Source organism: Diplotaxodon limnothrissa, linkage group LG19 (assembly GCF_057381915.1).
Source record: "Diplotaxodon limnothrissa isolate DT_005_m linkage group LG19, D_limnothrissa_male_GT1.1, whole genome shotgun sequence".
NCBI classification, from domain to species: domain Eukaryota; kingdom Metazoa; phylum Chordata; class Actinopteri; order Cichliformes; family Cichlidae; genus Diplotaxodon; species Diplotaxodon limnothrissa.
This window is the reverse complement of record NC_140614.1, coordinates 14,934,982-14,961,719: the sequence shown is the minus strand read 5'-3', so window position 1 is coordinate 14,961,719 and position 26,738 is coordinate 14,934,982. Positions and strand designations below refer to the sequence as shown.

The 26,738-nt window shown below is 42.5% G+C and overlaps 2 protein-coding genes across 2 annotated transcripts in view; one reads left to right on the top strand and one right to left on the bottom strand.

Moving 5' to 3' along the window:
* Positions 1 to 5,638, bottom strand: part of LOC146611922 (semaphorin-4E-like) — a 66,185-nt gene extending 60,547 nt beyond the window's left edge. The window contains exon 1 of the mRNA XM_085343415.1: positions 5,582 to 5,638. The gene's annotated coding sequence lies outside the window, so the exon portion shown is untranslated. The remainder of the gene's footprint in view (positions 1 to 5,581) is intronic.
* A 13,876-nt stretch (positions 5,639 to 19,514) lies between these two features.
* LOC146611921 (alcohol dehydrogenase 1-like) lies at positions 19,515 to 26,288 on the top strand. Its single transcript, XM_085343487.1, has 10 exons — positions 19,515 to 19,630; positions 20,087 to 20,167; positions 21,097 to 21,198; positions 21,377 to 21,518; positions 21,857 to 21,944; positions 22,065 to 22,284; positions 24,443 to 24,703; positions 24,861 to 24,993; positions 25,673 to 25,811; positions 25,899 to 26,288. The coding sequence occupies exons 1-10, from the start codon at positions 19,595 to 19,597 to the stop codon at positions 25,930 to 25,932; spliced, it is 1,236 nt and encodes a 411-aa protein (XP_085199613.1). The 5' UTR covers positions 19,515 to 19,594; the 3' UTR covers positions 25,933 to 26,288.
* The last annotated feature ends 450 nt before the right edge of the window (positions 26,289 to 26,738 follow it).

Genomic DNA, 26,738 nt, shown 5'->3' with positions numbered 1-26,738 from the left:
TTGTTGCTTTTTGGTTGTTGGTGGGATACATGTTATAGAAAACTAATTAGTCTTTCAAGATTATGTCTCCATTTTAATCTTCAGCATGGCAGCTATAAAAATGCAGTGTTGATCTGACTGCTTTGAGACAAATGAAATTTTGAGAGTGAATAATACTGGAAAGATTTTGCCAGTTTACTGTAACCAGTCAATCTAACATTCCAAACATTAGCAATTATAGTAAAGTGACCCAGACAATTAATGTGCAACTTTCCCTATGCTCGACAAGCATCCTCGTGGGTGTATTCACCCAGTTATGTTTGTCTGAAATCCCAGTCTAAGAAATGCATCCATTAAGCAATTCTTTTTTTCTTTTTTTTAAGTGTTCCATGTGTGGGGAAAACATGTGGAATGCAGATGCAGGCACTCAGTCTTAGACTGCCTTGCTTCCAGAAATAAGCAGAGCTTTTCTTGCTATTTCTGAGATGGTGTCTCCTTAGAAAAAGCTTGTGTAGTACATGAAATAAATTAGATTTTCACCTGTGAGCAGTATGGTAATGGGGGGAAGAAGAAAAAAAGAAGTACAGCAAGTACAGAAGTAGAGCAAGAATAATTAAGCAATAATTAAGCTGGAAATACAAACTTCTTTTTTCTGTTTTTCCTCTTTTTAGATCCTATCATAATTGTGAGCTGTTTGTGGGACTGGGTTTTGAGAGAGTAAATTGACTCACTGCAGTGTTTGTAAAATTAACCCTGCAAAATTTTGTCATGAAGTTAAGCTTTATGTTTTTCATAGTGTTTACTTTTTTTTTTCTTTTTTTTTTAATCACGCTAGTGTCTCCTTCCTGTTGGATATGCCCAAAAACCACATCTAAGTGACAGTCACTAGGGCTGGGTATCGTCACTGATTTCTAGAATCGATTCAATTCCGATTCACAAGGTCCCGAATCGATTCGATCCACGATTCGATTCAATTCGATTCGATTCGATTCGATTTGAATCTGGGAAATTTTGACAGTCAGAAATATTATAATTCAGATCAGTACATTTACATATTCTTGTATCTATTAAAAGGAAGCTGACACACGCAAGACTTTATCAAAGGTGTGAGCGTCACAGCAGATGCCTTTGTGTCAAAGTAGCTGAAGATAAAACACAGAAAAACATGAAGGTGATTTTCCTGGCCTGGGATTTTATAAAAATAATCTGCAGTACATCAAAAACGAAAGAAAACCATTAATCAACACATGAACATTACCTCTGAAGTTACAGCGGTTTTATTAGAGACACGGCTAAGCGTTTTGCATTTTGCTTAATTTTAAAAAGTTTAAATTTGTTCAATATTGAACGGCAGAAATTAGGTTTACTTTTCGGAAGTAAGTAAAAGGGGGAAAAAAAAGTCGGCCAACAGCGCTGTAAACAACGGTAGACTTGTGCATAACAAGCAAGCGCATAATGCAGAAAAGAGAGAGAGAGAGAGAGATAGAGAGAGCTGTGCATGAAGTGTGATTTTTATCCTGAAAAGTCAGCAAAAGTCAGAGGGAATTCATGACGATGTTTATGTGAAGCGTAGTTTGGATCTTCTTTTGCTGCTGATTCGGTCAATATTGTTTGGAGAGAGATAAAACTAACAGCCTTATGATCAGCGCAAAAAGGGCGTAAACACACAGCGCGGACCCGCGGATCAGAATCAGCGAGCTGTCGGCTTTCAGCCCCGACCGTCAGCTGAGAAAGGCGACATCTCACTGATTCTGATCCGCGGGTCCGCGCTGTGTGTTTACGTCTTTGTGCAGAAGCCGTGTTCCTGCTCTCATTTACTGTCTTAGCTGTTTGGTGGTTGTTAAAATTTTGTGATCTTTCACCTGAGATTCTGGCATTTCGGGCAAAATAAATTAATATTAAAAAATCGATTCAGGATTTTAATGAATCGATTTTACATTATCCAAGCCAGAATCGATTTTAATAGATAAATCAATTATAAAAACCCACCCCTAACAGTCACCAAAGAAGCATCCTAGTCAGGTGCCTGAACTACCTCAGCTGGCTCTTTGGGTCACTTCCTACAGCTCTGGGCATAATAGGTGACAGTAGGAAGTCAACGTTCCAATCTTTTGCTCTTTCCTTCTCATTTGGCTAAACAATTAGCTGGTTTGATTGATTGATTGATTGATTGGTAATTTATTTCAACATGTGAACAATATACAAGTACATTTAGAAAAGAAATGAGAGAAAAAAATATATATACTATACAAATTACATACAAAAAAACATTCTGATTAATTTACATGTTGAAAGGGAGTGGGAAGAAGTATACACTTATTTAATCCCACCCCTGTCCCATAAATTATCAGTGAATATTTAGTCAGCTTCCTTACTGATATAATTTGTAATAAAAATAGTGAACAGATTTCTGATATACTATATACTATAATATCACATCATGAATTTTTTGTTTGTTTGTTTTTAAATAGAGACATTCACTTAATTTAAATATTTTCCTTTTCTTTATAGATCGAGAAGATCATATTTTTATAACTCTTTTTGAACAGTTTTATGTTTGGACATTGCTTTAATTCCATATTCAGTTTGTTCCATAGTTTCACTCCTTGAACAGAAACACAAAAGCCTTTTCTTGTAGTACGTACCTTCATTGTTTTGAAGTTACAAAAACCCCTTAAATTATAACTTCCTTCTTTCAAAAAAAACATACTCTGAATATTACCTGGCAGTTCTTTATTTTTTGCTTTGAATAGAATTTGTGCTGTTTGGAATTTCACTATATCGTCAATTTTCAATATTTCAGACTGCAAAAATAGTGAGTTTGTATGTTCCCTATAACCTGCATTGTGGATGATTCGAATTGCTTTCTTTTGAAGAGTAAAAAGTGAATGTAATGTGGTTTTATAGTTATTGCCCCAGACCTCTGCACAATAGCTTAAGTATGGTGAAACCAGTGAACAGTAGAGAATATGAAGTGATGTTCTGTCGAATACCTGTTTTGCCTTGTTTAGTACTGCAATGCTTCATGATACTTTGGAATGAATATATCTTACGTGAGCTCTCCAGTTAAGTTTTTCATCTATTATTACCCCCAGAAATTTATTTTCACTGACTCTTTCAATATCAGCACCATTTATTTGAATCTTTGCATTTGTATTTAAACTACTATTTCCAAATAACATAAGTTTAGATTTATTCAAATTTAATGATAATTTGTTTTTATCAAGCCAGAACTTCACTTTACTTATTTCATTAGTCATATCCTCCAATAAATTCTGCAGATCATCACCAGAGCAAAAAATGTTTGTATCGTCAGCAAAGAGAACCATTTTTAATACTTTGGACACTTTACAGATGTCGTTAATGTACAAGTTGAAGAATTTTGGACCCAAAACTGACCCTTGGGGTACACCACAAGCAATGTCCATACATAAGGAGCAACCACCATTTATTTTCACAAACTGTTTTCTGTCACTTAAATAACTCCGGACCCAATCTAAAACTACCCCTCTGACACCATAACGTTCCAGTTTTCTTATTAATATATCATGATCTATAGTGTCAAATGCCTTTGTCAAGTCTATGAATAACCCAGCCACATATTGCTTTTTGTCTATGGAATTTGTGATGTATTCTATTGAATCTAATAGTGCCGATGATGTTGATCTGCTTGATCTGAATCCGTACTGACTCTCAGTGAGTAGTTTATGTTTATCTATAAATTTTTCCAGTCTGTTTTTAAACAGTTTTTCAAGAACTTTTGAGAATTGAGGTAGTAAAGAGACAGGCCTGTAGTTTGTGAAATGGTGTTTGTTTCCAGATTTGTATAGAGGTATAACTTTTGCTATTTTCATTCTGTCTGGAAATCGACCAGTTTGAAATGATAAATTACAGATGTATGTAAATGGTTTTATAATAGCCTCAATGACTCTTTTAACCACTATCATATCAATATCATTACAATCCAAAGATTTGTGATTTTTACATTTTTTGACAATTTCAAGAACTTCATTTTCATCAACGGCTGTGAGAAACATAGAATATGGATTTCTGTCAATCAGTGTATCGGGTTTTTCCTGTGCTTTCCCAGGATGAGTGATTGTTCTTGCTAAATTTGGTCCAGCAGTTACAAAGAATTCATTGAGACTATTTGCCACAACATCCATATTGTATTCTTCATGGTCATTACAAATGAAATACTTGGGATAGTTCTTTTGTCCAGTCCCACATTTTATAACACTGTTCAGGATTTCCCATAATCTTTTATTATTATTTCTATTTATATCTAATTGCTTCTTATAGTATTCCTTTTTACTAAATCTAAGTATATTAGTTAACCTATTTTTTATATCTTTTGTATCTGATTTCAGCATCTTTAGTTCTCGTTCTTAAGAACTCTCTGTATAGAGCATTTTTCTTTATACATGCATTTTGCAGACCTTTTGTTATCCATGGACAGTCCATATATTTCTGTTTCCTACTATATTGCTTTATTGGACAGTTGGTATTGTACAGTAATGTAAATATTCTAAGGAATTTATTATAAGCACTATTAACGTCCTGTTCCTGATATACTTCACCCCAGTTTTCCTTCAATAAATCTTTTTTAAATGCATTCATTCTTTCTTCTGTTCTTACTCGTCTGTACTCTTTTTTACTGTCCATTTTATTGATCTTGTAATTCCTATCATAGATTGTAAAAATTGGAAGATGGTCACTTATGTCGTTAATCAGGAGTCCACTTACAGTCTTATTTTCAATGTCATTTGCAAAAATGTTGTCTATGAGAGTTGCACAATGTGATGTAATCCTGGTAGGTCTAGTAATTTTAGGGAATAGATTCATACAGTGCATTGTGTTTATAAATTCCTCAGTGGTTTTATGTTTATTTGGGTTTAGCAAATCAATATTGAAGTCTCCACAAATGAAAACTTTTTTGCGAGCTATTTCAATAAATGTTTCTTCTATCCAGTCTTTAAATGTCTCAATACTACTACCTGGAGCTCTGTATATACAGCTAATGATTACATTTTTACTTTTTTCTTTACAAATTTCAACTGTAATACATTCTAGTACATTATCAATCACCATCGTCATCTTTTCCACCACATTAAATTTCAAGGATTTGTCCACATACAAGGCCACTCCTCCTCCTCCTTTGTTTTGCCTAGTTATAAATGTGAATTCATAACCCTCCAGTTCAAAGTCTGTTCCTTTTTCCATATTGATCCAAGTTTCTGATAAGGCAATGACACTAAATGGATGTGAAAACTGGTTAAGATATTCTTTGATATGACTAAAATTAGCATAGAGACTTCTACAGTTAAAGTGGATAATTGATAATTTATTCTCAGTTTTAATCCTCTGATTGTAGTCTTTATTTGTATAGTAGCAGCAATTGTTATTGTTAGATGAGAAAAAGTTGTTGTCTGGATCTATTTCATATTCCAAGTCGTGTGTATTGTGATCCATATAGTTAAATGTTTTCAGTTCCAATTGATCATATTCTGCAACTGTCTGACTGATGCAGCTGATTCTTCCAGATGTATCTGAGTTCTTCCTTCCAGTGTGTGTCATAAGTGAGTGTGTGGTTGTCTGTTACCTTGTTTGCCGTCCAGATCGTGTTGCTCACTGATATTTTTCGAGATCCGCCATATTTTTAATGGTCAGAACTTTGGCTTCCTCTGGTGATCCGTTTAGTTTAATGAATATTTTGCAGTTCGTCGTCCAAGTGCCTTGGATTTTTCCCAGCTTCTTAAGGTGTCGCGCTTTTTTGGCTATTTCAGCGTTGTGTTTGGTTAGATGTTCATTGATAAAGACATTAGATCCTTTTAATTTTCTTCCTTGTTTCAGCAGCGTAATCTTGTGCTTTCGATTTACAAACCTTAATATAATAGCCGGTATGTTGCCGTTCCTCCTGGGAAGAGGGTGGCATGCTTCGACAGAGTTACAGTCCAGGGCAATCCCTTTGGACCGCAGGAAAGCAGCCACCTGTTGTTCCGTGGAGCTAATGTCAAGCTCTCCAGGTTCCTCGTTGCTGTCAGCGGTCACCGCCTGAGCGTATGACCGGGGTTTAATATGGAGCCCAGTGATGATGACGTCGTTTATCCTGGAGTATTGTTCCAGGTCAGCGACCTTACTTTCCAGGTATGCAATCTTTTTATCTTTTTCGGCATTTTGGATGCGGAGGAGCTTTACCTCCTCCACAATTTCAATGATATTTTTCTGCTGCAACCTGATAGTAGAAATTTCCTCCATTATGAAGTCAAGGGACTTTTTAATGTCCTCGACTTCCTCAGCTGTCGGTGTCCTCTTCGGCCCCATTTTATCTGGTTACCCTGGTAGCAGGTGAGTAAACCACATAATATGAGGAGTATTAATTAGCGCAACATCTACTGCATTAAAAATCATTTCTGCTTTTGGCTTCTGTTCCCTCTGGAGAAACATTGACTGTCCACGGCTGACCTCACTGATTGTCTATCCACACAGTTTTGCACAATTGTTGAAATTGGCAGTGACAAAGTGTTACTGAGATAACTGCAAGCTAATAAATTCACTGTGGTATCCCAGGTCATGCTTTCGCTTTTCCAAGAATAGCTGCGATTATGGTGGAATTAATAAATCACCGTTAAACAAGCTTAGGTGAGTCTAAGCAGCACACATCACATACATTACACACATTTGTATCTCTCTCTTCCATTTAAAAAGTAAACAATATAATTTAAAATATTTTAACACATTTTAAACCATTTCTCTTTGTATTTAAATTACTGTTATACATTTGGAACATTTAAACACATTACATTCGGTCATCATAATACATAAATTATTTTAGCAAGGACTACATGATCAGTGCAAGAAGGGCTTAAAACTTCTCAGCCTACGCAGGTTAAAAACAGCAGCAGTTAAGTTACAGAAAGAGGTGTGTCATCAAAGCGCCTTCAGGAACCCCTCCAATATATCTGGGTGTGCTCGATAAGTACATGTTTTTCATAGCGCGGGTATCAACGCTTTTGGAGGGAAAAATGACTGACCTAAACAGACAGAGCATCAGTTAAATTCATCATCAATTCATTGTTTTGTGATTATTGATTGTAGCGACATCAGCGTGCCACGCAGATCTGTACTACCTATACTGGTTTTTATTGTGTTTGGAGTCCTCAGTATTATCTGCCAAAATTGCTCTGTCAAGCTATTTTAATTTCACTTTAATACTAGCTGAGATTTACACAGACCAACCTAATAATACCAGTGTTTGCTTAACTTGGCAGGCAGTGTTGTAATTATTCTTCTAGGATGGACTCCAGGATTTGTCCCCAAGCAGTCCTGCTGCCACTTTCCTTCTGAAGTTTTGCAAAAAAGAGATGTTATTGCAGAGAAACAGCAGATATACCAAATGAAATTATATCAAACCATAAAACTACATGTGATAACAGATTTATGTGCACGTCCTCTCATTTGACACCTTCAGCTGCACAGCTAAATAATAACTTTGTAGCACTCCTGATCGGGTGTTTATATTTACTGATACCGGATTTTATTGCAGCAAATAAAGGATGACATATCCACAGCTTTTGTTCCCGTCATCATCCTCCACAGTAAATTTTGCATTATCTGCTGTACTTCAGTGTTTCTTTAATTGTCGAGATCTTGTTCCAGTCTTCTATTCTCCTTCAGTATCCTGCACCATGACACATCGCCTTGGTTTAGTATTTTCTTATTACTTTCAGTATGTACTGTAGCTGTCCATACATTCTACACATTGGTGTGTGTAACTGGGGGACGCTGCTTGATTATACCACTGCAGTTTGAACTTTGACCAGCTTGCCTGCAATGTGATGCTGGTGCCATAGATTGTACAAGAATAGGCAGCTTACAGCAATATGTGACCAGATCCAGTAGGACATCGTGAATGAGGCTTTTATTTCTTCATATTTTACTAGCGAAAAAAGGGACATGGGTGTGGTGACTTATTAAAAACATCCAAATAAAGTATATAAGGCAAAAACAGAGTTGGTACAGTTCTAACGAGCTTGAAAGTCAAAATTTGGTTCGACTGTGGCAACCCACTAGAGGGCTCCACTCACACCCAAGCTTGGAGGAGGGGTTCTGTTGTGTTTGGGTGCGATATGCTTAGTTGATGTATGGAGGTGAATAAAGTTAGAGTGGAAAACTAGAGCTCCTGTGTCGTGTGTCACATGCCTCCATATTGGTGACCCTACTTTGAGCACGCGGCGAACCATGGAGATCGCCCAGGACACACCAACGACCGCTGGCTCTCTGCCTCCTGCTACGGCTACGTTTGGCGTGGGGCTCCAGTTGTGGGACTTCTGGCTCCACGACCCCTCGTCATGGTTCGTCCACGTGGACGCTCAGTTTGCTCTCCACGGCATCTCCGCTGACGACACGAAATTTAATCATGTGGTGGCATTGCTCGACCCGCTAGCCACCCGCCATGCGATGGCTCTCCCCCGGGACCGCCTTTGCGCGGGAAAATATGTCGCCCTTAGAGACCTACTACTGCGGCGATACATCCTCTCCGGTGCGAGCTCGCCGAGAAGCTTCTCTCCCTCTCCGGCCTGGGCGGAGGCACGGCTCTTGAGCTCATGGAGAACATGTTGTCCTTGCTCGGTTCGGACAACGGGGGATTCCTAAACATCCATCTCTTTTTCAGACAACTGCCTGTCGCTGTGAGGACCAGCCTCGCCAACTCCCCGTTTCTAGCGGCGCAGGAATACCGCTCCCTGGCTGAAGAAGCGGATCGCATCCTGCTGGCTTCCCGCACGTTCGGAGTGCACGCCCTGGCTGCGAACCCGCCGGTGTTGTGCCAAAAAGTGATTGTCTGCCAAAAACTGATTTCCAGTATTTTCCAAAAAGTGATATTTAAACTGCTATAAGTAACTTGTTGGGCTATAATATGTGAAACATATGTGAAATGCATCCCTCATGGATGACACAAAGTCATACTGAGCCACAAACAACATTCATGTAACAAGGTAGAAGCCGCAATCAGGTTTTGGCAGTGACTTTTATACAACTTTTATTTATGCAGTTAAAAAAATCTCATTAACATTGAAAATGTCTTTTGTAACAGTAAGCTGGACAATAGGACAGCAGAAATGGCAGCAAATATTACAATAGTTCTGTAAAAATATTTTAAGTGGGGATAAAGGACCGGATTGGTTATAATGTAAGTACAATAACAGAGATGAAAAGATACTTGAAAAACAGATAATTTTTTAATACTATATATAACCCCTTTGTAAACGCTGTTCACCGAAGTCTATTTACCAACATATGTAAAGATATTAGACATAAAAAATACAGGGAAACATTGGAAATCATTTTTTGGCAGGAAAAACTTTTTGGCAATACCCCCACCTGCCTTCTCTGGAGCGGACGGCCTGGCGCTGACGGCAGTAATCGCTACACAGCGGCACCGCAGGAAAAGACAGAGCGCGTCGCTTGACACCCTGCTCTTTTTCCGGTGTTGTGCCAAAAAGTTTTTGGCAGACAATCACTTTTTGGCACAACACCTGCCCAAGGAAAGGGGACTGCCACGGCGCCATAGCGGCCGCGGTCACTGACGATATGGAAAGGCTGCTCTTCATTGAAGACTCTTGCTCCGGGCGCTGTTTTCTGGTGGACTCTGGCTTCCAGAAGAGCCTTTTCCCGCCCACCGCCGCGGACCGCGGCGGACTGCGGCTAACGGTTCTCCTATTTCAACTTATGGGGAAAGGTTAGTGACTGTTAGTTTCCACGGTCGGGAATTCCAGTGGAACTTTGATGCTACTGCCAGCTCGGTGCCTATCTTCGGCACCGATTTTCTTTGTGCTCACGGGCTGTTACTCGATGTTGCGCACAGTCGTTTGATTGACGCTTTGTCGTTCTTTTCGCTGGCCCGTCTTAACGGGCCGCCGACCCCCTCGTCCGCGCCAATTTGGTAGCCTCCGGAGACGTGTTTCGGCGTTTGCTGTTAGATTTTCCGTCGCTGTCAACTCCTAATTTTCTCCAGCGCAGCCGCGAAACATGTGGTTGAGCATTATATCCCCACGGTCGGTACCCCGGTGTTTCGCGTCGTCTCGAACCCGCGAAACTGTCCGTCGCCCGGGAGGAGTTCGCGGCTATGGAGCCCCTGGGCATTGTGCAGGGCTGAACAGTGCCTGGGCCTCTCCACTTCACATGGCGCCCAAGTCGGACGGGCGGTGGCGACCATGCAGGGATTTTCGGCCTTTAAATAACGTTACGGAGAACGACCGTTACCCGATTCCCCACATCCAGGATTTTTCTGCCCATCTTGCAGGGACCTCGATTTTTCCCAAATCACCAAGTGTCGGTGCGCGCTGGGGATGTTCCTAAAACCGCTGTCATCACCCCTTTTGGCTTGTCCGAGTTTCTGCGCATGCCGTTTAGGTTGAAAGTTGTCGCCCAGATCTTTCAGCGCCTGATGGACTCTGTTTTGCGCGGGCTGCTTTTCGTTTTGGTCTACCTGGATGACATATTGGTGGCCAGCAGCTCGGCAGGCCAGCACGAATCTCATCTGCGTTAGGTTTTCCAGCGTTTGGCGGAGCTCGGCCTGATCATCAACTGCCCAAGTGCCAGTTTGGTTTTCCAGTCCTAGATTACCTGGGGAACCGCATCTGCGCTGACGGTGTGGTCCCGTTGCCGGACAAGGTCCAGGCCTTCGCAGCTTTTCCGCGTCCCGTCTCGGTTAAGGCGTTGCAGGAGTTCCTGGGGATTGTGAATTTTCATAATCATTTCCTTCCCCGGGCCGCTCACCTGTTATAACTGCTCTACGCTGCTTTAAAAGGTAAAACGGCTGAGTTTCCTAATGTGTTCTCAGCTTGTTATAATTCTAGACAAAGGGGAGTAGCAATTTTAATACATAAAAATATTAATTTCACAGTACTCGATACAGTTATAGATCCAGAGGGCAGATTCTTAATCATTAAACTATCTATACTTGATAAAAAGCTATGTATTGCAAGCGTATATGGTCCAAATGTTGATGATCCCTCATTCTTTCACGGCTTTTTCAGTGCACTCTCTGAACACTTAGATGGCACACTTGTTCTTGGAGGCGACCTCAACCTTGGACTAAATGAAGACATGGATAGGCTCAATACAGCGGGAACTCAGCGTAATTGGCAGTCCACAAATATAATCAAACAGTATATGAGCGACTTTGGTCTTTGCGATGCATGGCGCTCCCTTCACCCCACCAGTAAGGAATATACTTTTTTCTCACATGTTCATCACTCCTACTCTCGTCTGGATTATTTTTTGGTCAGCAGCTCACTGCTGAACGACATTTCAGACACTGAGATTCATCCTATAGCTGTCAGCGATCATGGTCCTGTATCTTTAACACTAATGCACAAGAATAATACTACGCCAAGAAAAAACTGGAGATTTAATATATCACTACTTAAAGATGAAGACTTTATTAAATATTTTAAAAAAGAGTGGACTTCATATTTGGACTATAATGACACTCCCGAAACATCAGCTTCTGTTCTATGGGAAGCAGGGAAAGCTGTGATGAGAGGTAAAATAATTTCTTTCTCATCACATAAAAAGAAAAAAGAAAACAAAAATATTCAGGAATTAGAAAAAAACATCAAATCACTAGAAGAAGCCTACGCGTCCCACCAAGATCAGGAAACATTGAACAAAATACGCAAAACAAAACTAGAATTAAATGAGATAATTGATAAAAAAAACAAAATTCTTAGTACAAAGACTACGCCTACAAAATTATGAACATGGTAATAAATCCGGTCAATTTCTAGCAAACCAGCTAAAAATAAATAAAGAAAAAACAACTATATGTGCTGTTCAAGATTCATCTGGGAACACAATATATGATCCGATACAAATAAACAACATTTTCAGGGATTTCTATAAAACGTTGTATTCACCACAAATAAACCCATCTAAAAAAGAAATTGATCAGTTTTTGGACAACATAACTCTTCCAAAATTATTGGACACTCAAGCAATGGCACTGGATTCACCACTGACACCAGGTGAACTCCAGGAAGCCCTGATAAGTATGCACAATAATAAGGCTCCAGGTCCAGACGGCTTTCCTGCAGAATTCTACAAAGAATTCTGGTCGATTCTAGCACCAGTTTTCTACAGAACGTTGTTGGAAATTAAAGAAAAGGGCAGACTTCCATCAAATATGAATTCTGCAAACATTAATCTCCTGCTAAAACCAGGCAAAGACCCTGTATATCCCTCAAGCTATCGTCCAATATCCCTTATAAACGTAGACCTTAAAATAATCTGCAAAGCTCTCTCAAAGAGACTGGAGAAAATAACCCCCCTCTTAATTCATCCTGACCAAACTGGTTTCATAAAAGGTAGGCACTCATCAACAAATACACGTAGATTACTTAATTTGATAGACTACTCATACAGTAAAAACCTAGAAACTACAATATTCTCTTTAGACGCAGAAAAAGCATTCGACAGAGTTAACTGGAAATTTCTATTTGCAACTTTACACAAATTTGGTTTTGGATCCTCTTTCATAAACTGGTTAAAAATATTATATAATTCCCCAACAGCTTGTGTTAGAACAAATGACCAGACATCCTCCAGCTTCTGTCTCTTGAGGGGCACCAGGCAGGGATGCCCACTCTCCCCTTCACTGTTTGCAATTTTTATTGAACCACTAGCAGCAGCAATTAGACAGAATTCAGTAATTAAGGGCATAAAATGCAAGAACGTGGAACATAAAATCAGCCTTTATGCGGATGATGTGTTACTCTTTCTCCAAAATTCACAAACCAATATCTCTGGGGTGATTGAATTGATAAACTCTTTTGCAAGAATATCAGATTACTCAATTAACTGGTCAAAATCTACAGTTCTACCGATTAATTGCTCCCTCCATAATTCCTCTTCTACACCACTGCAATCGGGAAATATAAAATATTTAGGTATTAATGTTTCTCCCAAGCTTGCAGATCTAACTAAATTAAACCATATCCCACTTTTAAAGAAGGTAGAAGATGATCTGGCTAGATGGAAATGTCTACCCATATCACTCATGGGAAGGGTTGCCGCTATAAAAATGATGGTCTTACCAAAAATAAATTATTTATTCTCAATGATCCCAACTAAACCGCCACAAGATTGGTTCAGATCTCTAGATTCATGTATGTCCAAATTCCTTTGGAAAAATAAACCCCCACGAATAAGCTTAAAAACACTACAAAAGACCAAGGATAAAGGAGGACTAGAACTGCCTAACTTTCAGCACTACTTCTTAGCCAACAGGCTTCAGTTTATCTCAGGATGGCTAAAACATACCCTCTTAGATGAACCTTGGCTAGATGTAGAACAAGCACTTTGCAATAATCTAGAGATCTCAGACCTACCATTTATCAGCTCAAACATCCAACGACATGAATGCTTTAAAAGCATCAACATCAGCGCTTCTCTGACAGCATGGTGGGAGTTTCTAAAATTGACAGCGTCTTCATTAATCCCATGCAAACGTACACCTATCTGGAACAACCCTGACATATTACAAAACAATAATATGATAAACTTTTCAGATTGGAGTGGTAAAGGAATCAAATATTTAGAACATATACTAGAAGGAACAGAATTTATTTCATTTGACAGACTAGTTACACAATATGGGATCAACAAGAAAAGATTTTTAGAATATCAACAAATTAAATCCATAGTAAAAAAGAAATTTAAACCGGGTCAAGTTGAACTACAAACACCACCAAGTGTGGTTCAATTTCTTACTCTTAAAACCCCCAAATTACTATCCAAAATATACAGAATGCTTTCTAAAACAGATGAATCAATATCACTTCCTATTGCAAAATGGGAAGCGGATTTATCAGTTAACTTAGACCTAAACTTCTGGTCTCAGATTTGCTTAAAAACCTTTCATCTAATTAGAAATCCCAGTCTTCAATTAATTCAATACAAAATATTACATAGAGTGCACTATACAGGTCATCGGATGTTCAAGATGGGCTTTACGTCTACCAACAACTGCTCACACTGCCAAACCAATTCACCGGACAATTATATCCACGCTCTTTGGTTCTGTCCACCAGTTCAGAAGTTTTGGCGCGAGATATGTGAAGACTTATCGAAGTGTCTGAAATGTAACATTCCAACTTCCCCCTTAGTGTGTTTGTTGGGCAGCTTAGATAATGTCACTTCAGAAAAGAATATCGCCCATATGGTTTTCACTGCCCTATGCATAGCCAAGAAAACAGTCCTCATGAACTGGAAAAATAAAAATAATCTTAATTCTAACCAATATAGAAATTATCTATTAGATTACATTAGTCTTGATACAGCCTCTGCCACCACATCAGATCAATTGCTCTGGGCTCCTTTGATCAGCTCCATCACCTAGTGGGGGTGGGGGGTCATAGTTTGGTCCCGCCTTCACTGTTGTGATTGGTGTGGGGGTAGGGACAGGCTTAGGGCGTCGGGGGGTTCCCCGGAGGCATCTTCCTTGGGGGGCTCAACCCGGGGTAGCGGTCATGTCCGGTTAGGGGCTCTGTTGGCTCTCAGGTGACTGTTTCCTCGCGGCTGCGTGCAGCGGGACTAGGGGAGGGTCTGTGCTGACGGACGTGGGTTACTGACCTGGTAGCCTGGCTGCCCCTGGGTGGGTCCGGGATGGGCGTGAGGTTCTGGGGGCGCTCCGTCTCTGGGCTGGGGCCCAGGCAGGGCCTCGGGGGCTTGGGTCCTGGTTGGTGTGTTGCCGGGGTTGTGAGCGGGTGGGTGCATGGGGGCCCAGCCCTGGAGCAGGGTGCCGCCGGTGCATCGAGCCACCTGGGGGGCTCTTCAACTGGTGGGGAAGATTGTCACATCTTGCAGGAGCTTTCCTCTCCTCAGGGGCTCTCTCTACAGGAGGGGGAGATACAGGAGAGGTGGAGGAAGATCTCAGCCTGGGTGTTTATTGTCTTATGTAGTCTGGAAGAAGAGTGGATGGTGGGGTGGGTGCAGTTTTCTCTGTGGTGGGGTTGGGTGGACTGTCCTGGGCTCTGTGGGGCCGGGAGGCGCTGCTGCGCTGGGCCCCGGTCTGGATGGACCTGGGCCCCCTTTCCCTGGTGGGTCGCGGAGTATGGGGGTGCCTACTGGGGTCAGCGGGGTCACTTGCCCCTCCCTTCCTTCCCTCCCCATCTCCAGCTGCCTCCCTCTTCCCGCTCCACCACAACCACCCACACATGCAGGACCTTGGAGTAGGGGTATGTCTGGCTGCCTCTGCCTCAATTTTATCCCACAACTTAGACATTCACATTACTCACACTCTCATTACACATACATATAGGATCTTGGGGGTGGGCACGATACACGGAATCCAAAGTACCATCAGGGTGTACACCCCACCCCTGGCGTCGTTGCCCACCTCTCAATTTTAAATACACGTAGACATTGAGGGCCAGCAGGAGGGACCATGCGCTTACCTGCTGCTCTCTGGCAGGTAGCTCCATGCCCTCCTGGGTTTTGAATGCACCTTAGAACACACATGCATCAACACTACAATGAGCGGGTGGAGGGAGGTTTGGAGTCTTCTCTCACCCCCATTCTCTGCGACCTGCTGGAGCGGGGGGGCTAGGAGGAGGAGTTGGCCGTCCGACTGCGGTCTGGAGTGTGGGGCCTCCCTGCTGCTGCGGAGTCGGGGCGGTCTGCCTCCCCCCACCGCAGGGAAAAGGGTAACACCACCTGGGTCTGGGTGCAGTTCCCCCCCTCCAGGGGCAAGGGTACCTAGACCCGGGGCTTAGAGTACGCTTGGGGAGTGTGATCGTGTGTACAGCGTCTCTTTATGTCTGTCTCCACGTTGCTTGAGTGTGGAGTAAGTGCATATGAGAGCATGAGGGTGGGAATGGATGTTTGTATCTGTGTGTGCCTGTATGTCTGTGTCTATATGTCAGGTTGGGTGTCAGGCGCCACCTCTCTGGGGACATCTTAGGCCCTCCAAGGTATGGAGGCCTATCTCCCCCTACCACCACTTCCCCTGCCAGTGGCGGACTCCCTCAGACATCGGTGCGTTGGTGGTTCTTTGTGTCCGGGGATGGGTGTCCAGGTACACACCGGCTCACTCCTTGGCGGCCGCTTATCGGGGCCTGGAGCCTGGGGCTTGCTCGGGCCACTTCGGAGGTGGGGTGCCCCCGGCCTCTCGGCCTGGGGCTCGGTCACTCAGGCACGGCTGGCTGCCGGCGGAGCTCACGGGCGCGTCACTGCAACTCCCCCTGGCTTCTGCTCCGCGGCTGCTGAGTGAGCCCTCATCTGGGACTCTCCTCAGCTCTTTCTGGGACAGTGGCGCAGCTGCCCCTCTGTTGGTCTTCCTTGGTCTTTTGTATTCTGGGGGCCTCTGGATGTCTGGAGTTTTGATCTCCTCCATACCTGCTTCATGCCCTGGAGGACGGGGCTGTGGCCCCCCCCCACACCCTCTAGCAGATCATTACATGAAGGAACCTTTTAAAAAACAAAAAACAAACGCGTCCATGCTCACAGGTGTACACACGGGTGATCACACCCACAAACTACACCCTTTTTGGCTCCTACCTCAAAGCACACTGTGTTCTGTTGATCTTATGTGCTGCACAATAATGTTTAATATTTAGTATTTACTGTCATATTCCCATATATCATTGTGATGTTGTTTATTCTATTACTCTTGTTCTCTTCTGCTTGTTTTCTTTTTTCTTTCTCAGCAGGTGACCCAGGTGATCGATATATGCATTTTTTTTTCTTTTTTTCTTCTTTTTTTTCTTTTTCTGCTCATTCTGTTGGTTTTTGGTTTTTGCCCTTCTCCCCCGTCCCTCTTCTCAGCTGTTTCTCTTTCCCTCTTTCTTTCTCCCCTTCTTTCCCCCAGTCAAGTCTGTCCCATATTCAGTAAGTGAAAATAAAATAAACAATAAAAGGTGAATCAAATGGACCATTATGGCAAGGCTGGGATGGTCAATTTGGTAAAGTAAATCCGTTGGGCATCTTTCTTTGCCTTTAGACAACAATTCTGATGGCAAAAGAGCCAAACGGGACAGGCAAAAAAAAAAAAAAAAAAAAAAAAAAGGTAAAACGGCTAAAGACCCTGTTGACTGGTCCCCAGATCGCGTCCGCGTTTTCCGCGGAAGTCGGCGCTGGCCAACGCTGCTCTGCTGGCCCACCCGTTCCCGTCAGCGGAGATCGCATTGACCACCGACGCGTCAGATGTAGCGGTGGGTGCCCTGGCAGCCCTTCGCCTTTTTCAGTCGCACACTCCGAGACGCTGAGCATAAATACAGTGTTTTCGACAGAGTTATTGGCTGTGCATTTCTCTACGCGACATTTTCGATTTTTCCTCGAGGGTTGCAGTTTTACCGTGTATGTTGACCATAAGCCTCTGACCCTTGGACATGGCGAAGGTCCGCAAACGGCGGTCCGAGTTTGCTGTGCGACTTGTCGCCCACGCCCGGTCGTTCCCCTTTCGTGGCGCCGTCGTGTTTTCGACTCCATTCATGCCATCTCTAACCCGGGCGTACAGGCTTCGGTCAAGCTGGTCAGCGCCAAGTTCGTTTGGCCGGGCCTGTGGAAAGCGGTAAAGAGTTGACTCCCTCAGTTCGTGTCGGCGCTTTGGTCCAACAACAATTGTTGATGAGGTCCTGGGGGTTAAGGTCCACACGGGATGTGCCAGCGGTTTCATCGGTCATTCGGGCTGCGCTCTGTGCTTCCTTAACAAATGGTAACTGGGTCAACCGTCTGCCTCGGGTTTTGGCCAGCCGCTTGAGGAGGTACACCAGAGAGATAGAAGGCAGGAGAATAAACCAGCTGTTCTCCACAGAACCAGCAAAGGTGTACTCTCAGTGGCAAGGGAACAATAATAATAAGAGAACAGCACCACCAAGGCTGGAGACGGAGCAATACTGGAAGAGCATATGGGAGAAGGACGCAACCCATAACGGCAATGCTCAGTGGCTAGTGGATCTGAGGGCAGACCACAGCGACCTCCCTAAACAGGGTCCAGTAACCATCACAGTGGCAGATATCCAAGAAAGGGTCTCCAGTATGAAGAGTTGGACAGCACCAGGGCCCGACATGGTTCACGCCTACTGGCTAAAGAAGCTGACTGCACTCCACGAGCGTCTGGCAGCACAAATGAACCAGCTGCTAGTTAACGAGAGACACCCGGAATGGCTAACCGAAGGTCGGACGGTCCTGATCCCCAAGGACCCCAAGAAGGGACCGGTCCCCTCCAACTACCGACCAATAACCTGCCTCAGTACTACATGGAAGCTCCTGTCAGGCATCATATCGGCTAAGATGAACAGGCACATGGGTCAATACATGAGCGGGACACAGAAAGGAATTGGCAAGAATACCAGAGACTGCAAGACCAGACTGAGCAACCTGTGCACGGCCTGGATTGATTACAAGAAGGCCTATGACTCAATGCCCCACAGCTGGATACTGGAATGCCTAGAATTGTACAAGATCAATGGGACCCTAAGAGCCTTCATCGGGAACTCAATGGGGATGTGGCGTACAACATTATAGGCCAACTCCAAGCCCATAGCACAAGTCACCATCAAGTGCGGGATCTACCAAGGAGATGCTCTGTCCCCACTGCTGTTCTGCATAGGCCTGAACCCCCTCAGTGAGATCATTAACAAGACTGGCTACGGATACCGACTACGGAACGGAGCAGTTGTCAGCCACCTCCTGCACATGGATGACATCAAGCTGTATGCCAAGAGTGAACGAGACATCGATTCACTGATCCACACTACCAGGCTATACAGCAATATGTATATATATATATATATATATGGCTGTGAGTCTTTGCTTGGCAGTTTCCAAGGCCTCAGGTATGGACAGCTTGCTGTATTTCTTAGGCACCTTATTTGTCGCACCTTTCTGCAACTCTGTTAGTTGGCTAACCTCCCTCCGTGCTACTTTGATCTTGCCCTCTAGCCTCCTTCTCCATGGAGGGTACTGCCCCTTGTGGCTGTTCAATTTGTAGCCAAGCATCTCACTGATCACTGCTGCCGTATTGTAGATCAGCTTGTTAGTGTCGGTAATCGTGGTTGTAGGTATTGCCCGTAGTGCTGCATTAACATCATCTAGCAGACCTTCTGAGGGTACTTCACGTAATCTTGGTAACCGGCTACGGGGGATCCAGGTTTCAAGCTTGGCCATGATCCTATTTTTCAGGTCAGTTCCTCTCGCACTCAACGATCCTTCTCCTATCGCACTTGGGGCTATGTACCCAATCTCGGGTGGGGGTGATGATATCTCCCCCCTGACCTGGCGTCCTGACTCCTCCTTGCCGTAGCATTTGTGTTGTACCTCGTCAATCTCTAGCTGTGAGAGCAGTCCCTTCTTTCGAATGTTGGAACACTGAGCTACTAGTTGTTTCGCCGTCATTGTGGATGTTGGGTATCGAAGAATCCATAGGTTCCTCATCCTATTCATGTAGCCCCTTCCGCCGGGGTTACTTGCGTAGTAGCATTCCAACAACGCCCTGTTTTCGTCCCTTGCCCATCGATGCCTTCTTGTTCCAGTAGCCCACTTTTCGTCAGGGTGCCCTGGTTCCTCAACACCTGACGCGGACCTTGTTGATCCGGGCGACGTCCGAGCCGGCATGCCTTCATATTTATCTGTCTCGCTCATGTCTGCGGTAGGCTTGCTTAGCATAGGGGGTCTAGCCTTAGGACCCTTACTGGATACAGACGCCCCAGGCAGGAATCGAACTTGCGATCCTCTGTTCCAAAGGCGTGTAGTTTAACCACTACGCTATCCAGCTGCTTTATATATGTATGTATATATATATATATATATGTATATATATATATGTGTATGTATGTATGTATGTATGTATGTATGTATATATATATATATATATATATATATGTATGTATATATGTATGTATATGTGTATGTATATATGTGTATGTATATATGTGTATGTATATATGTATATGTATATATATGTGTGTACGCACTTAAGTGGAAAATGTAGGCAATATTGATGCAAGGTTAAAGTCCTTGACCACCTGAATGTCTCTATGACCGGTATTATCTAAACCTTGAGTGCAGAGCTTTTTTTTCCCCTTCCCGCTCTCTTGTCCTTCAGCTGCAGTCCTCCCTCGCTCCTCGTCTTCACATCAACTCGTGGACGTTATTCTTGGCAACAACCATGGCTACAGCTGGAAAGGTAAGTTTAATTTAACATGAGTTATTTGGCATTATGTGCATTCAACATGTGTTGTCTTCATGCATTTCTCCCTGTATTTTTCCCATTTTTTTAGTTGTAACCTTGCTTTAAATATGTGAAAACACAAGAAATATTTCAAGCTGATTTTCTTTTCTACCAGGATTACCAGTTGCTCAGGCTTAAATTCCTCTTTTCCTGTGTGTCTGTGTTTCCTGTTTGCCCCAGTTACATAGCACATGTCCCTGGCTCAGCACACAGCTTAAACATATTCGGCCGCTTTCTGTTGGTTGGTTAAAATTAAAGCAGTAAAGGAAAGCCAATGTTTACTAAGCCCACACAAACCATACTTATTGCTGTAGTTTAAAAAGAAATGTATCAACTGAAGAAAACCAAATAAGATTAAAAGAATACAGCAGTAATAAATCTTATGTTTGCCGGGTAACTCTTGTATGGACTTTGAACTGCTGATCATTGCTCCACTGATGTACTTTTATCTTTTCTACTGAAGCATACATAGGCGAGGAATGAAAGCCTTTCAGGCTTAACAGCTAATTTGACACTTAAATATCCCTCTCTGAGTGCAACGGCATTTATAACTAAAGAAGGAAACATAATATAAACGTTCCATTATGTTACAGTACTTTCTAATATAGCTGTGTAGCTGTAGCACACACACAAGTGTTGTGTGTGTGTGTGTGTGTGTGTGTGTGTGTGTGTGTGTGTGTGTGTGTGTGTGTGTGTGTGTGTGTGTGGTCGTTCTCTTGACTTCATAGCACTCGAAAAGACTTATCTTGTGGCAGATTCATGTGAATGCACTTCAGATTATAGGTTGTCACACTTCAGATGACAATATTAAATTAAAGAATTTCAGGAAGTGTTTGTAGCATTGTAGCATATGTCACACTTAATTTTTTGTCACTGCCTTTTAGGTCATCAAGTGCAAGGCAGCAGTGGCCTGGGAGCCCAACAAGCCCGTAGTGATTGAGGAGATTGAGGTCGCCCCACCTCAAGCCAATGAGGTTCGCATCAAGGTAAGAGCTGTCCACCTTCAAGACACACACATATCTGTATTTGTTTTATTACAATTTTATAACTTTTTTTGTCCTTGTGTTAAAAACAACTTGCTCGATGCAGTTTGGAAGGTCCGTTTAATGAAAGGTTGGATAGCATGTCAGTGTTTACAGTCTTTAATGATTAGCTTTTGTGCAGATTGTGGCAACATCGGTGTGCCACACAGACCTGTACCATCTTTTCGAGAGTATGCATAAAGATGGCTTCCCAACTGTCCTCGGCCACGAGGGAGCCGGCATCGTTGAGAGCGTGGGGCCTGGAGTTACGGAATTTCAGCCAGGTCAGTTTTGAATTCCTAAGAGTCCTGTCAGTTTCATGTGTTTACAGCCAAGACAGTACATGTCTGCTTAATGGGATGTGAAAAAAATACAGTAACCAGTAAGTCTTTTTTTACAATCTAAATGTTTGCAGTTTCTCTTTTGGCAGCTTTGTACAACTAAATGTTTAAAGCTGTTGGATCTTGTGGTCCAGGCCACTCAATCATAATACTTAGCAGTAAATTAAGTAGATATTCTCCATCGACTGAGGTCACGCAGCTCAACAATAACAGCATCAGCAAAGCCTCTAAAAAGAAGCATGGGAAATATTCTGTTTGGTTTCACTGTTGTTTTCTTTTAGGAGACAAGGTGATTCCTCTTTTCCTCTCTCAGTGTAAAGAATGCCACTTATGTAAGAATCCCAGGACCAACCAGTGTGAGGTAGCATGGTGAGCACTCATCTCCTGTGATCCATTTTATCTTCAGTTTTGTTCATAGGCTGTTAGAGCATTAGACACGTGCCTTTAAAAAATGTTGTTTTTAATTTTAGCATAAATTCTCTTGTTCAGGACCAGGATTAATCAGGCCATCATGGCTGGAGTGGAATCCAGGTTTACCTGTAAAGGGAAGAGGGTGCTGCAGTTTATGGGGACCAGCACCTTCTCTGAGTACACTGTGATCAATCAGATGGCTGTGGCTAAGATTGATCCTGCTGCTCCTCTGGACAAAGTCTGTCTTCTTGGATGTGGGATCTGCACTGGATATGGGGCAGCTGTTAATACCGCTAAGGTTTGTAATTTGGGCTTGGATTTGGGAATTGGAAATGCGCTTGTTCTCTCTTTCAGAGAAGTATTAAGACGTTCATACATAATTTTTCCAGATTTTGGAAGTGAACCCTGCAGTTGTTGCTGCTTAAATCTTTTAAGTGTGTCTGTAGAGGCCCTGTGACATATCAGGGCACTTTAAACCAATCTGGGAAGAGCAGAAGCAGAAGTTTTGAGTGTTTGCTGATCTGGAGGATTCAGGTGTACATTAGCAAAATGCCAAAATCTTGACTGGAGTGAATGTCACTTTGAGCACTTGCCACAGATTCTTAATAGGATTAAGGTCTGTGCGGGCCACTCCAGGATCTTGGTTTTAGTATCCTTGAGGAACTGTTGGACTAATTTCAATGTATGTTTGGGGTCATTGTCTTGTTGCAAGACAAGCTGATGCTGATTGAATGTCGTTAGGAAGCCAATTGGTTGCACAGGTGTGATTTCAAAGCTGATTGGTTAATTACTGTAGGTGTGTTTTGAAAGCAAACATTCACATGAGGCTAATATTTTGACCACCCCTTATTTTTTACACTATATGGTAAAAAGTAAGCCTAAAAATATATTTTATATTACAAAATGTACCAGAAGCTACCAAATAGCACTGGTGAATTTTTAATTATATCAAGTTTTATCAATGCTGCAAACATTGGGAAGAAGTTTAGATAAATGTGCCTTAATTCCTGGAGGGGCTAATAATTTTGGCCTCAACTATAAATGCTAAACTTTATGACAGCACAATTTAAAAAAAAACAAAAAAAAAAAGACTCAATAAGTGGAGCTTGTTTCGAGAATTTGGCAGTAGAAAGACTTTTCTCTCTAAAAAGAACAAGGAAGTTATCTGGAACAATGTCCTTCAGACAAACAAGGCCACGAGATTTTTTTTAATCTATAATACAAAGCACCACGCCTCGTATCTCAACCTCATGTCTCCGCTATGGTGTCTGGACATGACATTGTGATCTGTAGTGAGAGTAGGAAACAGGTGAGAGTGAGCTTGTAGTGGTGGAGGCACTTTCTGGGAAGAAGATGAATAAATATCAACAGAACCAAGACAGAATACGTGTGTGGATGAGAGAGAGAGACAGGTGGAAAGGTGAGGTTGTGAAGAATAGAGATTGTAAAGCTTCAGCAGACCAGCTAGTTCAGAGACTCATCACCCCGGAAGAAAGCAAGACGACGATGGAACCGTTTTTTTTACTTGTTAGCAACGGAGGCTGGTTGGAACCAGGCTCTTGGAGCTGAACGCTGCTCACCTGTTTCCTAGCCAACTTCAAAGAAACAGCCTTCCCTTGCAGCTTTTTATTCAGTGAATACAAGCACCACCCATATGGTCACAAAAGGTTAGAACACTGTGTGTGTGTACATGACTTCCTGCCACACAATATATGCTTGCAACGGTTTAACCACATTTCCTAGTTATCCAAAGGTCATCTCCCCACACCCGTATACGGCTTAACTTTAATGGTTCACCATATGCAAGCATAGGTGAGCTCCTAAATGGCCGGGGGTGGACATTCCTCAGAAGATAAGGAAACCAGAATCTCACATAGAATGTGCCTGCAGTTAAACGGCTACAGCTAATTACCTCCCCCAGCATCATAGATGTGTAGGGGAGGAACAGAAGAATATCTAACCGTGCAGTTTAAGGCACGGTTTACAAATTTAAGTAAAACAATGGAAACATTTAACAATTTCAATCTAACAACAGGAGTTTAAATGCTTGGAATAAATATTCAAATGTATGGTTAGAGACACTGTAATTTGATTGCATATACAATGACAATAAATGCTTTCATTCATCCAAAGCAGCAGACAAGAGAGGAGAAGAAGGGTGGAGAAAACGAGAACAGTGTCAGAGGAAAAAGTTGAAATAATTTGTGTGCTTGGTGGTACTGAGTCCTTTTCATTTCAATTCAATTTTATTTATATAGCCCCAAATCACAACAATAAATTGAGCCATTTTTGACTTAAAACTAAAATCTTTTCAATAGAAATTCTCATCAAGATTGAAATGCTTTGGCAAGAGTTACCACTCATTAGAAGATACAGAATATGTCCATTCATTATGTTTCTATATATTAGAACTTTACTATACCCAGCACAAAGTGTCTAAGTCTCTCATCTTGTAGGTTGAGCCGGGCTCCACCTGTGCCGTGTTTGGTCTGGGAGCTGTGGGTTTGGCTGCAGTCATGGGCTGCAAGGCTGCAGGAGCCAAAAGGATTATCGCTGTTGACGTCAATCCAGACAAGTTTGAGAAGGCCAAAGTGTTTGGAGCCACCGACTTTGTGAATCCCAAAGATCACGATAAACCTATCCATGAAGTGCTCACTAAGATGACCAATGGAGGCGTGGACTACTCATTGGAATGTGTTGGGAATGTGCAAGTCATGGTAGGGAGATTTAATCTAATGTGGTTTAAGAACATGGAGCATGAAATAAAGTTAACCAAGCATACTTTTTTTTCCCTTAGCATTTAAAATGTAATAATTGATTTTAATCATTGAAGAAGCCCTTTGATCTACTGACTCTGTGCCCTTTTCCATCTAGCGCAGTGCCCTGGAGTCTTCAGCCCAAGGTTGGGGTGTCAGTGTGATTGTTGGATGGACAGACTTGCATGACATAGTTATTCGACCGGCTCACCTCATCTCTGGACGTACGTGGAAGGGCTCCATGTTTGGAGGTGAGATCAGTCTATTTTACATCCTGTGAGGCTGTGGGAGTGTGTGGGTGTGGTGTTGCTCTTTCTCTCTCTGCCCTCACTCCAGGATACAGCTGCTGCTCATTCCCTCATTCAGCACCTGGACCCAGTTAGCAGTTAACTCTCAGACCTTATATAGGGTTAGAGTGGGGTGGGTTTTCTCTTTGTCGTTGCACTGATTGTTAGGGAATGGAGAGGTGCTATAGTGTAGTTGTGGGAGCAGTGGGGAGGTTTACTGCTTTCAGTGAGTAGTGTGGGCTCCAGCAGCAGTAAGGTGTGTGCTGCTACAAGTGATTAGGGTGGGCCTGTGGGCTTTAGAAGTGCATTATTCTTTGGTGCTTGTTTGTTCTTCCACCTTCTTAAGACACATAAGACTGAGTTGTGACCTTTGTCTTTTTTGCAACGCCGCTTTATTAATAAGAACAATCTCTTTGACTTGGGATTGTTCATAATAAGAACTTAATATTCACCACACTGCTTTGTTTGGCTTCCTTCTCATTCTTTCCTGGTCCTGTTTCTACTGTTCCCCACACCTACCCCTAGACCTTAGACTGTTACATCCCCACAAATAACTATTATCATTGAGTGATGAATCGCAAGTAAAGGAGCTTTAAGTTTACATGTTCTAAAATGTGGCTCTTATTTTAATCTTGTGATTCAGGATTTAAGAGTAAGGACGGCGTCTCCAAGATGGTTAAAGACTACCTGGACAAGAAGTTGAAAGTGGACGAGTTTATTAGTCAGAACATGACTTTGGATCAAGCCAATGATGCCATTGAACTCATGAAGAACTGCAAATGGTAGATTTGCCTTTCACAGCTGAAGAAAAACACAAGTTATTATTTGCTAAAGTGAAACTCAGTTTTTTTTTCTCTTTCTTTCCACAGCATCCGGGCGGTCATGAGTGTTTCCCCACCATAAGACCACTGTGCTGCTTCCAGCAACATTAAATCCAGTAGCAGAGGTGTGGACTCGAGTCACATGACTTGGACTCGAGTCAGACTCGAGTCATTAATTTTATGACTTTAGACTTGACTTGAAAAAATGTTCTAAGACTTGTGACTTGACTTGGACTTTTACACCAATGACCTGGGACTTGAATTGGACTTGAACCGGTTTACTTGAAAAGACTTGATATTTTACCCCAAATATAAAATTTAACATGCATATTATATAGAGATTGAAAATGTGACGTCATTCACGGGTAGAACCGCAAAGGATTCTGGGAACTCGTGGCAAGCGGTACTAGCGCACGCAGGCTTTCAATTAAAATCAGTTATACAGCGATAAAAAGAAACACAAAAATGTCAAGAAGCCGTTGTATTATTAACTGCAATAGCCGGTCGCATGACAGCCACGAGAAGCCGACGGGTAAAGAGATCGGTTGTTATCGGATTACGTCGTTGAAGAGAAATTGTTCAAGCCATGTTTCCGAAGTAACAAAGACGCGACGGATGGCCTGGATTGCAGCCATTCAAAGATCAAATATAACGTCCCAGAACACTCCAGCTCACAGGTTAGTCTGCTCCAAGCATTTACACGAAGGTCAGTGTTTTTTAGTACTTAATACGTCATTTTCATAACATAATTAGTGATATAGGTTACAAGTAGGGTTGCCAACTCCCTGAAAAATAAATAAGGGACACCTCGTGGCCAGGGCCGGGCGACCCAGTTGTCTTCACCCTTCCCAGTGTGGTGAATTTTCTAGCTCTTTTTTTGTGTGTGAA